Below are 15,310 nucleotides of genomic sequence, written 5' to 3'. Positions count from 1 at the left end.
AACAATAAATAAATAAATAAATAAATAAATAAATAAATAAATAAATAAATAAATAAATAAATAAATAAATAAATAAATAAATAAATAAATAAATAAATAAATAAATAAATAAATAAATAAATAAATAAATAAATAAATAAATAAAATTTAAAAAAATAAAAATAAATAAATACTAACTCTGTATTGGCCCACCAAAAAAATTTGATGATTCCAAAGATAAATTCTCTAATAAATAAATAAATAAATAAATATGGCTTGACAACGCCCTAATCCGATAAGACTTCATGCAAAATATAGTTATCAGGACAACAATTAGCCAACCAAATGGTGTAAGAAATATAGTTTTCAAAACTACCTCCCTTAGGTACATAAATCACGTACACAATGAACTAATTATATATCCCTTTCACCCACCAGTAGCGAGGGATTACCGCGAGGATAATCCCAACCTCCAACCCCAGCCATGCCACGTCACTAGGAGTCCGAGTCAATGATTGCTCCTATTGTTGAGTCGACGTAATACTATTTAGTGTATATGATTGGTTATTACTGATGTGGTACAAAACCCGTGGTTACAGGGCTTCGTTAGATCCTAACACAGTCGTGGGTACACTGCTGGCCACTCGGACGATCATGATACAGGGATAACTCACGGCAGACTGACACTCCCGTTTTCGTACACCATGGTGAAATTCGTGATTACTGTGTGTCTTCTAGTGTTATGTAAAAATGCTGGTACGTATTTCTTCATTAAATGTTGTTAAATTTGGATGTGGTCTAATATGTACATTGGACATATATACAAAATATTTTCTAACTAATTGTTTGATGTGTTATGTAAAAATGCTGGTACGTATTTCTTCATTAAATTTTGTTAAATTTGGATGTGGTCTAATATGTACATTGGACATATATACAAAATATTTTCTAACTAATTGTTTGATGGGCATTCTAGAAGTTGGCGAGTCAATAATGAAGCATACGACTTAATGGATAACAACTTCTAGTTTACCTTCACAGAGCGACGTTTTTGGTGTAGATATTTATTGCATGTATTTGATAACGGTGTAAGGATCGACACCAAAACGTTGCTCTATGCAATCAACAAGAAGTTGTCATCAATAAAGTCGTATTCATCATTACATTTCTAACGCCTTAATATATAACGTCTCTACATTGATGCGTATATATAACGTCTCTACATTGATGTGTATATATAACGTCTCTACATTGATACGTATATATAACGTCTCTACATTGATGTGTATATATAACGTCTCTTCATTGATGTGTATATATAACGTCTCTACATTGATGTGTATATATAACGTCTCTACATTGATGCGTATATATAACGTCTCTACATTGATGTGTATATATAACGTCTCTATATTGATGCGTATATATAACGTCTCTACATTGATGTGTATATATAACGTCTCTTCATTGATGTGTATATATAACGTCTCTACATTGATGCGTATATATAACGTCTCTACATTGATGTGTATATATAACGTCTCTTCATTGATGTGTATATATAACGTCTCTACATTGATGTGTATATATAACGTCTCTACATTGATGCGTATATATAACGTCTCTACATTGATGTGTATATATAACGTCTCTACATTGATGTGTACGAATGTATCTGTACGTATGGAGTGTAAACATTTACAAAAGGGTACAACGATATTAATTGATGTTGATTATTCATCCTTAACGATCCATCTAGTTCACAGAGTTCCAGTTAACGAGGCATATTGTATATACGTCGCAATACCTGCTCATAATGACGTTATATGTACGCCCTAGCAGCATGGAACCTGGTCCTTGGTCCTCCAATTGTCAAATATTATGCAGACATGTACTTCAACGAATTTTAGTTACGTTCTTAAATTCATTTCTATTCATTGCTTCATCGGAAATTAACTTTCCAGATGGTGCTTGTACGTTCCCTTCTGATCTGACTGGGACATGGGTCACCTCGACGATGGGAACGATTACATTTACGACATCCCAGGTGACGATCCCGTCAGTCTACACCTACGGCAATCTCATCTTCGACTGTGACACGTTAGACGGCACACAGTATCTACTCAGGTAATAATAGGGCATTGTGTACTATTCAGTTACGACATTGACTTCGGGAACACCATGAACAGTGACAATCAAACTGAAATTGTAGTCATGGTAAGGTAGATATGGTTTCGTCTTGAAAAAGGCCCCCGCTGTTCCTACGCCCATGTGCACTAAAGTCCGTTTCAAGAGACAAAATGATACTGACTGACTGACTGAGTTTAGTTTTACGCCGCTTTTAGCAATATTCCAGCAATATCACGGCGGGGGACACCAGAAATGGGCTTAACACATTGTGCCCATGTGGGGAATCGAACCCGGGTCTTCGGCGTGACGAGCCAACGCTTTAACCACTAGGCTACCCCACCGCCCCCACAAAATGATACCGATGAATTGCAATTTAACACAAAAAACAAATATACATAAAAGAATCAAACCAACGCGACTGCAATAAAAAACAACAGACCTACTCTTGTCACAAAAATAAAATATTGTTTAAGAAACTGTCATCATTTATTTGTACGTCTGCCAAGTTTGTTACAAGGGCGCAGTGGCAACTAAAGGAACAGCGCGATAAACGCGCATTAGTGACGTCAGAGACTACTAATGTAGTGATTACTGCTGATTGACAAAGTGAGAGAAAATGAAAGTCTATAATTTACAAAGACAATGATTTTTTCAAAGATGAAAATGACAGGGGGTGACCCAAGTATGCAATTACTAATTACATACAGCGCACTGCCTGTGCAGCTGGGGTATGTGTCATCTCGCCAGCTCAAAAGTTTGTTGAGAACCCGTTAACGCACGAGCATCTCGCTTTTCGCACTGTTCCTTTAGTTGCCAATGCGCCCTTGTAACAAACTGGGAAAACGCACAAATAAATGATGACAGTTTCTTAAACAACTTTATTATTTTTGTGACACAAATTATGCAATTTTTTTCTAGAGTTGGTCTGTTGTTTTTATTGCAGTCCGCGTTGGTTTGATTCTTTTATGAGTATTTGTTTTTGTGTTAGATTGCAAACATCGGTATCATATTGTCTCAAACGGACTGTAATAGAAAATAAGGATATAAGGTGATGTGAAAGGGGGTTTAATCTCTACCGTCACAATAAGGGTAAATGTAATTATCTACGCCTTTAAAATCTTTTCCACATTAAAACCAGATCTTATTTCCCGCTAAACGCCGAAGAGATATGTTCGTACAACAGTACATCCCCTTATGGGTCACTTCATGCGATCATTCGGAACGTCGTTTACCAGGGCAGTGCATGACAGTCGGAATATGTTTTCTTATTATGTAACATGGAAATAGTTAACACGAGGTATTCCGAATGACAATTCCGGACTGTCCGTCAAATTCGCCGTTCAGACGAAGGAGACTTTCCACAATCCTTGGGCAGCAGTCTTTGTCATCTGTCATCAATCTTGGGCATACGTCAGACATTCAATACATTTACTACTGTTCGGTTTTCAAATTTTCAATAGATCTATACGTTCCAAAGGTAGTCCTGAATCGAAGTCACCACTTCGAAATTTGTGCCACAAAGCCTGACAAATCTGCTTCCTGACTGGCTTTGGTCTACAACTTGTCAGACATGCCATTGGTGGGTCAAAGTTCACAAAATGTTCTGACGTTCCTGTAACGGGGTGTCCGCAGATCTTTGCATAAAGGGCGGTGGGATAGCCTAGTGGTTCAACCGTTCGCTCGTCACGAAGGCCCGGGTTCGATTCCCCACAATGTGTGGAGCCCATTTCTGGTGTCCCCCGCCGTGATATTGCTGAATATTGTTAAAAGTGGCGTAAAACCACACTCACTCACTCTTTGTGTAGAGTTAAGTGGAACTAAGATCAGAATTTAATCAGATTGTTCAAATCGTTGATACGTTATGTGGTTTACACATTATCTATCACTTCTGTTTAATACATATTGTTATCTCCGATTATCCAGTTTGTAGCGAATAATAAGATCTGAGACTATCAAGTCTTTAGTAACAGCTTGTTCAGCTTGACCTGATCAAGTGAATACTAATGCATTGCGTGACCGTGTCACAACTGGTTCGGTCTATTATTGTCAAGGGGTGCACCTTTGTCAGTTGATTGTCAACATGTCCGACAACAGAGACAAGGTCGCCGTTTGAGTCGAAAAATCATCAGCAATGTCCTTCCTTTAAAAAAGAAGCTACAGATGGTTTAATGTTTCCGATTCGGGCTGTTACGAATCCATGTATGCATGCTTCGCACGGACGCAACATTAATAACAATCTTTGTTCCCTTATTTAATGAAGTTAACTTGACCAGCTGTTTGTGGCATTTGACCTCCTGGGTCATGCATATGTAGAGTAGCTCAGGTTAAGCTGGACAAGCTGTAGTAATAAGATCTACCGCGTCTGTATTAAGTAAATGATCTACCATGATTGTAGTAAACAATAATATGTAGTCTATCAAATCTGTTGTAAGCAATAAAACTTACGACGTCAAGTTGCTCAACAGTAATGGCATATATTATCATATTTTTATTTTGATCTTCAAGGTCAACAACGACGGTGACGGTCCTCGGTAACCAACTCGACGTCGTCACTTGTTTCAACGACGTCACCATGCTCACCACCAGTGTCAAGTACAAGCTCCAACATGCGACAGGTCAGTACAGGTAGTGGGGAGACTATCACAGGGTGGTGTGCGTAGCCTAGTGGTTAAAGCGTTCGCTCGTCACACAGAAGGCCCGGGTTCGATTCCCTACATGGGTACAATGTGTGAAGCCCATTTCTGGTGTTCCCCGCCGTGACATTGCTGGAATATTACTAAAAGCGGCGTAAAACTAAACTCACTCACTCACTGTACTTCACAAAATGTCAATCAGATCATATTTCATTTTGCAGAGAGATTGTTTCTGTGTTTTGCTTAACACAGTACTCAGCATACTACAGCTATGTTTTGGCGGTCTGGACCAGACAATTCAGTGATTTACATTAATATGCATATCTTACAACCCGATTGGGATACGATGACATGCAAGACAACGGGCCTGACCACCCGGTCCCGTTACCGCCTCTTACAACAATCACGAATTGGAAGATCAATTCTAACTGTATCTTTACGGGAAAATCTGACGGTGTACTATATAAGAGTATGAAATGCAGCATTTTGAACAGAAACGTGGAAATCTGCTCTTCAGCGGGAACTATGTTTATGATTCCCTAAGTACAAGAATCAATACTGACATCGAGGGTCATTATTTTCAGTGAGTGAGTTTATTTTACGCCGCTTTTAGCAATATTCCAGTAATATCACTGCAGGGGACACCAGAAATGATCTCCACACATTATGCCCATGTGGGGAATCGAACCAGGGTATTCGGCGTGACGAGCGAACGCTTTACCCTCCAGGCTACCCCGCCGCTCCCATTATTTTCAGTACATTAGTGTAGCAGAAACCTCCCAATAACAAATGACTGTCACTAAGGCAAAGCAATGCTGAGCGAGTGATTCATGTTTATAAGCACTTTGAAGAAAGTTTACCACGGACCGACAGTCCAAAGTGCAAATGATAGAACTATATAGTATTGTGTCTTCTTGTGTTTCTTCAGCTGCACTGAACGATGCGAGCGGCTGGCGTATTAAAGTTCTCCCCACGGGTACATCCCTCGTCGCCAGCACCCTGTGTGACGCGTCCACGCCATACGCCATCGGAACCCAAGACATCCTCATCAAAGATGGTGAGATTGACTTACACATTACATAGAACAGTTCTGATTTACTAATGTTGAATGTTAAAAGCATGATGGCAGCGTCTCTGTGGTGACGGATATGTGTCAGTGTAGGGCCCGTAAGTAGGTCACGGCACTTCGGGAGACCTTACTACTTCCGGTGACAAACAACGTTTCATACCTTTTTGAATAGTCTCATGGTTGTCAGTTGACAGTAAGAAACCGATAATCCTGGCTGGAATATCACATTTCTGATCTGACCATCCCCAAATTAGCCAACTATTACGACTGTCAACAGCTGTGACAGTCAAACATGGCTGTACACTTGGTCCTGTCTAGTAAAGTCATATTTGGCGGTCGTGCAATTTGGAACCAGAACTGGTTCTTGAATATACGCTTGTCACCGGAAATCTGGTACCGAAATCAGTAAGCTGGGTCCCGTCTCGCATATCGCAAGTTGGCGCGCAAAGGGAGCCGGGAACCAGCTTAGTACCGGAGACTTACAGGCCCTATATTCAGGGTGTTCTACACAATGTATAACAGCCTTGTCAGTAAATGATGACCAGTGGAAATCATTTGTTTCACAGAAACCTGAAAACCTGATATTATATAGATAACAACTTCTTTACTGTTTATATTTGAATTCATCTGAAGAAGGGGTAAGAATTGGCCACACGACTATATCCAGACAGATATAATAAAGTTACGATGTTATCCAAGAACGTTCCACTTGTTCATGCGCTCCTCCATGCCTACAATGATTTCGTTTTCTTGCATACGGGCATTCTTGAATCGGCTCCCTCGAAATAGTCTTGCCACGATGTCGCGATGACGTTGCATTGTGGGATATGGCACGGGTTTTCTAGTCACAAAGTAATCTGGGTCCACTTTCACAAAGCGATCTCGGTGCTAAGCCTATGTTAGGGTATGGAGGTTACAATCATCGTATTCTAAGATCGCTACGTGGAAGTGAGCCCAAGTCTGATCTATGTTAACGTAGCACAGCTTTACGATCAGTCGAAGACATATGCTATAACACCAAAAAGCGATTTTAGCGCACGACCGTCAGTCCCATACATTAAAGTAGCCTTTACGATAGTCGTAATACGGTTTTAAAGAATTCCATGGCACCACTAATTTTAGTTCGTTGTGACCGTTGTTCCTTATAAGTATTTCGACTAAAATGTACCGCAAATATTCAGGTCTGTCAGTTCGAGCTATAAGCATGTTCGTTACAAACGTAGCGTACGGTACTTTCATAATGGACATTGACGTAACTTCGAGACCATCATCACTGTATTAAAATAGTTCAGATTCAGTATGTGAAACTCAAATAAACCAAACTGATTTTCTGTTTTGTTCCAGGTTCAGCCAGCAGTGCCTACATCCAGTGTCCAGACGCGTTGCTGGGGACGTTCTCCTATACCTACGATGCCGGAAGCGGTGACGTCTGCTCTGGCGGCTCCTACCTCGACGTTTGTACCGACCTCACCGCCATGACCTTCGACCTATCCATCTGCAGTCAGAAGGTCGCATACTCTAGTATGTATTTCCTCCGAGTCTTCGACATTGGGCAAATATATTACGGATTCATTATATCTGCACATTGAAATTTGTTAAAAAAATCTGATATTTTTATAAGAATGTTTATGCTTTCCTAGGATCCGATTTAAAAGAAAAGATGTATTCGTCGCAAGAGAGATCACTTCAAGTTTTACAGTTCAACCCAGTGATGATTTATCATCACAACGCTGACAGAAGATAGTTTACATATGACCGTACATTTCTTGTATTTGTAAATATATTTGAAATTATCATTAAAACTGGTCAGTTTCAAAACTGTGCATTCAGTGCAATTACCATATTGTTACATAATATTTAAGATATGAGACACCCTCTGAGTCTATGACAGTGTATATGTACACATCCAGAAAACCATATCGTTAACATTTATGTCCGTTACCAAGCAACCCGTCTGAACAAAGGATAAATACACGAAAGGAAAGATTTTACACGCTTCAGGATATTTTCTCAATATAAAGTGACATGCCCCTCGTGGCAGAGATACTAGGTTCACCAAAAGGAATTCTGAATAGGAGAGTCAGAAAATTGATGCTGAAAGGTTCCACAGACTGAACTGAACTGAATTTTGGAAGCTTGTCGGCCATCTTGAAATTGGCGGTCATCTTGAATGTTTGTAATTGAATATCTTTTCAGAAACATAGTATGGCTATTTTGTAATACAACACATTCTTTTTTTCATTTTCATGAACAGATTTAACCGCATGTGAAATATGGATATTGTATTTGATAATACAAACTAGACATATTTCAAACGAGGATTGCTTGGGACTTTAACTATGTTGTTCAAGGGATGTTGTAGTAATCGGTACAAAGTATGTTCTGCTGCAGTTTGTTGCAAGTGAAACCTTAATTTGCTTTGACGAAGAGCAGCGACAGTTATATTTGTGCTTGATCCTAAGAGACGGTGGGGTAGCCTAGTGGTTAAAGCGTTCGCTCATCACGCCGAAAGATATGAGTTCGATACCCCATATGGGTACAATGTGTGATAACCATTTTTGATGTACCCCGACGTGGTATTGCTGGAATATTGCTAAAAGCGGTGTAAAACATCATGACTGGTCCTATCAATGGCTGACGATCACTTTTCAGGTGGGGGTGTGGTCAACTGTGTCTACAGCCAGACCGACACGTCGACAGACACAACATACGTCGCCGTCTACAACAACGACACCACCACTGACGAGAGCACGACGTACAGATACACGTGTTTGGTACGTACAATATACTTCACTATTATAAACTGTTAATTAAAGAAAGTATACACTTCAAAATTGGATTTCATAAAAAAAAGTACAAAACTATATTTTCAAAACGTTACCAAGCTGAAACATATGACGAACTAAATTCTAATGAAATATGACAACAGTGTGCGAAATAGTTTCCAAATTTTGCTATGCCTGAAAGTCACTAGCACACAAAATAATTCACTAATCCGAAATTTAAATGTAGACATGGGTTTCATCTTTAAGCTGATAATATAATGAACATTTTTTTCAGGCCATAATCTTGCATGATTTAAAAGTGTATTATAACTAAACAAGTCACAAATTCACTTGCCAGTCGGACCAGTGACTGTGGAGATTTTCTGGCCCAGTGGCCCGACTGGATGTTTACTAGCCACGGGCTTACGGGCCAGTGGCTATTTCGCACACTGTATGACATCCGTATCAAATACATCATCATCGAATTTCTTGTTCGTTCCATTTTAGTACACCATCAAATATGAGTGTATTTATATTTTTCCCCGGTAGTTTACTTGAACGACCCGAGAAAAAGAGCAGACTGTAAAAGAGCAGACTGTACATGGCCAGGATGTTCCTGAAGCTAGATTTTAGAATGACGTAAGGCGACTAACGGGAATGGATAGTCAGGCTGTAACAGCTTATAACATGGCAGCGGTAGATCTAATACTTACTACAAAAGTGACAGCCGTGGATCTTATTACTTGGTAAAGACTTGATAGTCACAGATCATATTATTTACTGCGGACTAGATAATCGCAGATACCAATATGTAGAAATCACCACTCGATTCTTTCCTTCTCCTTTAAAATAACGTTGGTTCTCCTGGGAAGATAACGTTGGTTGGTTGTTGTTTAACGCCGCACTCAGCAGTATTCCAGCTACATGCTGGCGGTCTGTAAATAATCTAGTCTGACAAACCAGACAATCCAGTGATTGACATCGATCTACCAACTGAGATACGATGACACTGGAAAATAACGAGTTGTCACGGATGATCTCAATGTAGGAAATCGTCATGGAGAGTAAGCCTGTCTTTTGGTCCCACCTTGTTAAAGGATGATGTCGTAGCCATTCATTCACTTAATACATATGTTCGCTCTGTTTTGTGCACTTAATGTATGTACCCTGTTCTGATGAGAACCATCAACCAAAGCCATACTGTGTCTTCGTTGTATGACGAAATATTCTCGCCCGTTCGTAAACCCATTTCACCTGGGCAGTCTCAGATCACAGAATGAACCATCAACGGTGGGGCACTGTTCCGTTCCAAACTGCCCGTTCGACTGGGCATGCCGACGCTGACGTTACTGAGGCTGACGTTCTGTAAGAGTGAGGTAACTACTCGTGTGATGTCGCTGACCCTGAACAGGTTTCAGCTTTCTCGTCTTATTAGTATTTAACTTTAATCACCTATCGATATGTTTTTCATCTTTGGCGTCTTTGCTGTCCACAGGCCGTCTCGGCGACTGGCGCCGTTGTCAACGTCAGCCAAAGCGCCAGGATCTGCCAGAGCGATCAAAACGCCACTTACGTGGCTACAGGCGCCACACTACAACTGACGTCCAACCGTAAGTTCACTTCCGCCTCTCTATCTAGACACCTATTTGAAGTCTAAGAGGCCGCATTTCGTCATGCGTCACTCAGCCACCAGGATCCGGTCGTCTCGAGTTTGAATCCCAGATTAGACCCGATGTCGATCCTTGGTTTTAACATCAATATATCCATGCTTCGTGTTTTCACTGAGCGATTAAACGTTTAACATCAATGAGTAACCGTTTACAAGTTGAGTAACCTTGGATTTGCCTCCGTAATTAAGTGACATATATACCTGACTGTTTAACACCATCGTTAAAACCGAACAATATTTTTTCACAATTGTCACACAATGTCTTGATGTGGACGATCTTGTTTCGTTCATATGTAGATTAATACTGATAATACTACGTACATATTTTTATCAATCAAAACTAATTCTATGACTTTTAAACTTGCAGAGACCTGTGGTAAGTTGTTGTTTTTCAGTTTCTAATATTTGTTTTCAACAATATTTGTTTGCTCTTTTCAAACACCATCTTCTTTCTCTATCCATGCATCTAAAACAGCGGGTAGTCCAGTGGTCATAGCGTTCGCAACAGTTGAGACCGGGTTCAGTCCCTAATATGGGCATACCTTGTGTAAAACCTCGCTTTAAGTGTCCAACTTTGAAACGACGGGCTGGACTATCGTTCAAGGGGTCATTAAACACTGTTTCGTGAAATGCATATTATCTCACCCTTTTGTGCACCCAAGGCACCCAATCATGTGCACCCGATGCATCCATGCACCATATACTGATGAGAACCATCACCCATATCACTGTTGCATCATTTCATCCTTTTCACTCTATTTCTACTGCACCCATTACTGTCACTGTCCCTTTCACTGTCCCTTTCACTGTCTAACAGTCCCAGTGGGAAGTCTTGGACGGGAGTGACAGCTCTGTTAGAAATGCTGTCTCTGATGCCGCTGACGTTACCGACTGTTGACGTACACGGTCAAATTGTCAAGACATATGTTTCAAGATGGTTTATGTCGCTATTGGTCAACACCGACACTCATATGAAATATAAGCTGGCGTCGGCCACACTTGAAACCAAAGAGATTGGCCTCTATATTTTTGTGATATCTGTACTATTTATGGTTTTTGTTTCCGACGCATTAAATACGTTTTTTGTACATTACGTAATATTGCGGGGAAACGTTTGAAATGCTGTTGTAAGATATCATCGATTTATGAAAGATTGTGTATTACACCCGCAGCAGATACACATTACTTCCTATGAAATTAATAAGCTGAGCACCCGTCCACAATATGCAAGAGACAATGCACTGAAGTGTATATGTCTCTTTCCAGTGCCAACCACTACCACACCAGCTGCAGTTGCAAGTGCTGACGTCACTTCCGTTGTCTCCGGGACTGTGTCACTGCTCTTGCTGTTGGCCATTGGCGCAGTGGTCCTCGTTGTGTTTTTAAAACTGAAGAAAAAGAAAGTTGACCCCAACACGACGAAGGATGAGGCTGTTAAACCCAATTCTGGCTCAACATTGCAATCTGACACGAGACCCAGATCTCGCCTCACTGTGTCCATTATGGATGTGGAAAGCGGCGTGACAAGCCCACGTGACGTAACTGTATCTGAAAAAGAGGCTGTGACAGATCAAACTGATGCACGTCCTTCACTTGAGGATGCGGAAACTGAAACTGATGCGGCTGAAATAACGCCAGATGAAACAAAGAATGAGGATGACATATATACCAATGCTGCAGGTGATGACCAGACTGACCTCAAGGTAGAGGATGAAACAGATGACCTCTCGGCCGTACCTGACAATCAGATTCCAGCCATCACTATCACAGACACTGACGATGCGCAGATCTCGCCCCCTGACGAAAAAACTGACCAAGACACATCCAGATCAAAGAAGTCCAAAACCGACACTCCTCGCTCCAAAAAATCTAAAAGTACTCCGCGATCGAAGAAGAAAAAGTAACAGAACAGTTTAAATCGCGGGAAAGAAATAACTCATTAGTTTGTGTGGGTAGCAAGTTTCTGTGCTCAATAGCACTGTACAGAGTTAGATGACATATACAATTTGATGCATCAGTGACCCAAATTTATGATGTCCGATGCAATTCCATATTTCGTTTTGTGAGATTTGTTTCCGTGTTTTCCTCATTGACTTGCCTTTTCATATGTTTTGACGGATTCAGTGACCCACTATTTTTGAATACATTGTAGCATCACGATTTAGAATTCCGCATGTCAGAAGCGTTCTGTGGAGACTTTCATTGCTGTGGAGATGACTTTGGTCGTGTATATCTACATACAGCATCGTCAAAGTAGCTGAAATGATTGACCAACAATACCACCACGTACACGATGTGAGTCATCGTCATGAGAATATTAAATTCTCAAGTGTCATGACTGCCAAGTATTTGAGGTGAATTTTAATCACACGGATTGACGACAAGAAACATTTGCATTTCAATTTCGCCTACTCAGCACGTTCTTAACTCTTTTGTGATTTTGTACTCTTAGCACACGTTTTGCACTGTTTGCATAACTTTGAAGTATACGTGTTACTGTATATCATGGAGTTATTGTATATCATTGACATATACATATATATGTGTTACAGTATATCACTGACATGTTCATATATGACAGTATATCACTGACATGAATGTATAATACAGTATATCACTGTACAAGTCATTGTGTTAGAAAGAACGGTTACTATTTTAGAATGCTCAATCTAAATGATCACTATAAAATATATAATCTCCAGTGTCGCTGTATTGTAAAAGAAATATCGAATTCTTAAATTTTCCTGTCAGAATATTGACAATAATGATCATGTTTGAGATCAATGTTATTTGTAGTGATATTTATGCATAAATGCAAAAGAACCGAAAACAATAAGCAAGTAGGTTCAGTATTTCAAATAGGACAGTATTAGACGACGTTTATATTTTCAGTGCCGGAAAACATAACAACGACAACTACTGCTCCGACGACGACTGCTGCTCCTCTTACCGGTAACACCACCGGCATTGCTGTAGGTGTGTCCTTCGCCATCATCATGCTCGTCCTGTTGGTCGTCCTGTTCCTCTTCCTCTTCTGTGGGAAGAAACGAATGAGGCTGTACAAGAGCATTTGTGGCGGGAAATGTGTCGTCTGCTGCTCCGAGACCCATGAATGCATGCAGTTTAGTTTGTTGAAATGTTGCGGATGTCTGTCGTGGACGAAGATGATCCTACTGCGGTGCTATGAGTGTTGCTGCCCCGAGTGTAGTCAAGGGAGAGTTGAGCCGTCGGGTGGCGATGTAGAGTCCGGTATTGTCGTAACGGTGACTCCACCGGCGGATGAGAAGAAGGATTCGTTTATGCCACTGCCGCCTAGCGTCGAGGAGGTGGGCCCAGTAGACTCTCAAGGAAACCCGCGTCGACTTCCCCCTCTGGAACCCAACAAGACATCACCTATGACAGTGATTGAAGAGGAGCCTGATGAGATGCCGGGCTCCCCAACCAAGCTCCCAGCTATCTCGCCCCGTTCTGATGAAGCGGAACCCTCACAGGATGCTTCTGATGGAAAGATGGAACCGGAAGAGAAGGTTGACGAGTTGAAGCCTGACGAGGAGTTGGTAGCTGTAGCTGGGGAACAAGTTCAAGGTCAAGAGACGAAGCCTGACGAGGAGTTGGTAGCTGTAGCTGGGGAACAAGTTCAAGGTCAAGAGACGGAAGGGGAGGTAACTCAGGTGAAAGAGCTGACGAACGTACAGGAACCTGTGGTGAAAGATGACCCTACTGCTAACGAAGGTGAGGTGGTTCAGCCTGTAAATGAGCCAGAAAACACCCCGGTTGAGTCAGGCCCTACTCCAGTCCCGCCAGAAACTGCCCCGGAGCAACCTGAAACTGCCCCCGAGCAACCTGAAACTGCCCCGGACCAACCTGAAACTGCCCCACCAACTGAAACAGCTCCATCTGGCGATCAGCCTGAGACTCCAGCAGAAACAACTACAGCTGAACCTACTCAACAAACGACAGCTGCAAGGGAACTTGACCTCCAACCAGTGGAGCATTCCACTCCCAGAGATTGAGAGTCAGCACATGCTCCTCTTTGAAGGAGGCAGAATGAATAATCGTGTTTTAGGGAACATGTTCTATAGTTACTAGTCGGAAACAAAACCTATTCAGGTAGGTAACAGATAGGTAGCAAATTTGTTTACATATGTTTTTTTAAAGTTACTAGTCGATGAAATACCTTGCTACCGGAAACATAAGTGTTTGTTACTTGGCTAGACGTACGATGTACTTTTATGTACACATTTATATCAGTTGTAGGTCTGAATGCGTTAATGTGACATGACACTAATCTTTCAGAGAAGAGTAAGATATACGACATATTGGTGCGCGTGTTTAGTACCAAACAAAAAGGACTATGCAAAGTAAACCACATCCATACCTTATATGCATCTAGTCTTTTGGGGTCCTTTTACGTATTTTGAAACACCCGTTGCCAAAAATTCAAAAGAATCCCTGAAACACTCACTTACGTCTATAAGGAAAAAGCATTTTCCTTCAAAACCGCTGATCTAGGACCATGAGTAAAACAGAAATAGAATTATGATGTGGGGTACACATGCAATTGATTTTAAATAAGTTTAAAGATTGGATTACGAGACATGATTTCAGTATTGAAAGGTTCTCATGAGCATAGTTATAAAGGTTTGAGTTCGTTTTTTTGTGGGTTCTCGTTGTTGGTGTTCCTCGTTCAGTGTTTCAGCGCCATGCTAATACAGAGGCATGAAACGTAAAAGAACTGAACATTTTCGATCATAGCGCATTACCAGTCGTTGTTTCAGGTGTTTCGTCATAAACCTTTCGTTGTTTCAACGTACTCGTATATTTCGTTACCATGTCTATGTGCATAAAGCACCTTGTAACACAACCCATCTCACACGATCGACAGTTTGATGTCTCAACAAACCTTTTCGAATTTAATTTGTTGAACAATTGTTACTGCATGCGTTTGCCATGCACATGTTTGTTAATATGTTTGTATATGCAAATATTGGTTTTCTTTGATTATGATGTACATATGTAAACTGAAAAAACGATATATATTTTATATTCGTGCCCCAAAGCAACA

The 15,310-nt window shown here is 40.7% G+C and overlaps 1 protein-coding gene across 1 annotated transcript; it reads left to right on the top strand.

The window, feature by feature from the left end:
- The first annotated feature begins 144 nt into the window (after positions 1 to 144).
- LOC124272257 (cell wall adhesin EAP1-like) lies at positions 145 to 14,258 on the top strand. The gene is made up of 9 exons (XM_046707420.1): positions 145 to 735; positions 1,944 to 2,106; positions 4,615 to 4,724; positions 5,671 to 5,799; positions 7,156 to 7,332; positions 8,464 to 8,585; positions 10,072 to 10,186; positions 10,613 to 10,621; positions 13,138 to 14,258. The coding sequence occupies exons 1-9, from the start codon at positions 684 to 686 to the stop codon at positions 14,256 to 14,258; spliced, it is 1,998 nt and encodes a 665-aa protein (XP_046563376.1). The 5' UTR covers positions 145 to 683.
- Positions 14,259 to 15,310: the final 1,052 nt, after the last annotated feature.

This window comes from Haliotis rubra, unplaced genomic scaffold (genome assembly GCF_003918875.1).
Source record: "Haliotis rubra isolate DU_JTF1 unplaced genomic scaffold, ASM391887v1 Scf168, whole genome shotgun sequence".
NCBI lineage: Eukaryota > Metazoa > Mollusca > Gastropoda > Lepetellida > Haliotidae > Haliotis > Haliotis rubra.
The sequence above is the reverse complement of the archived record's forward strand: the minus strand, read 5'-3'. Positions and strand labels throughout refer to the sequence as shown.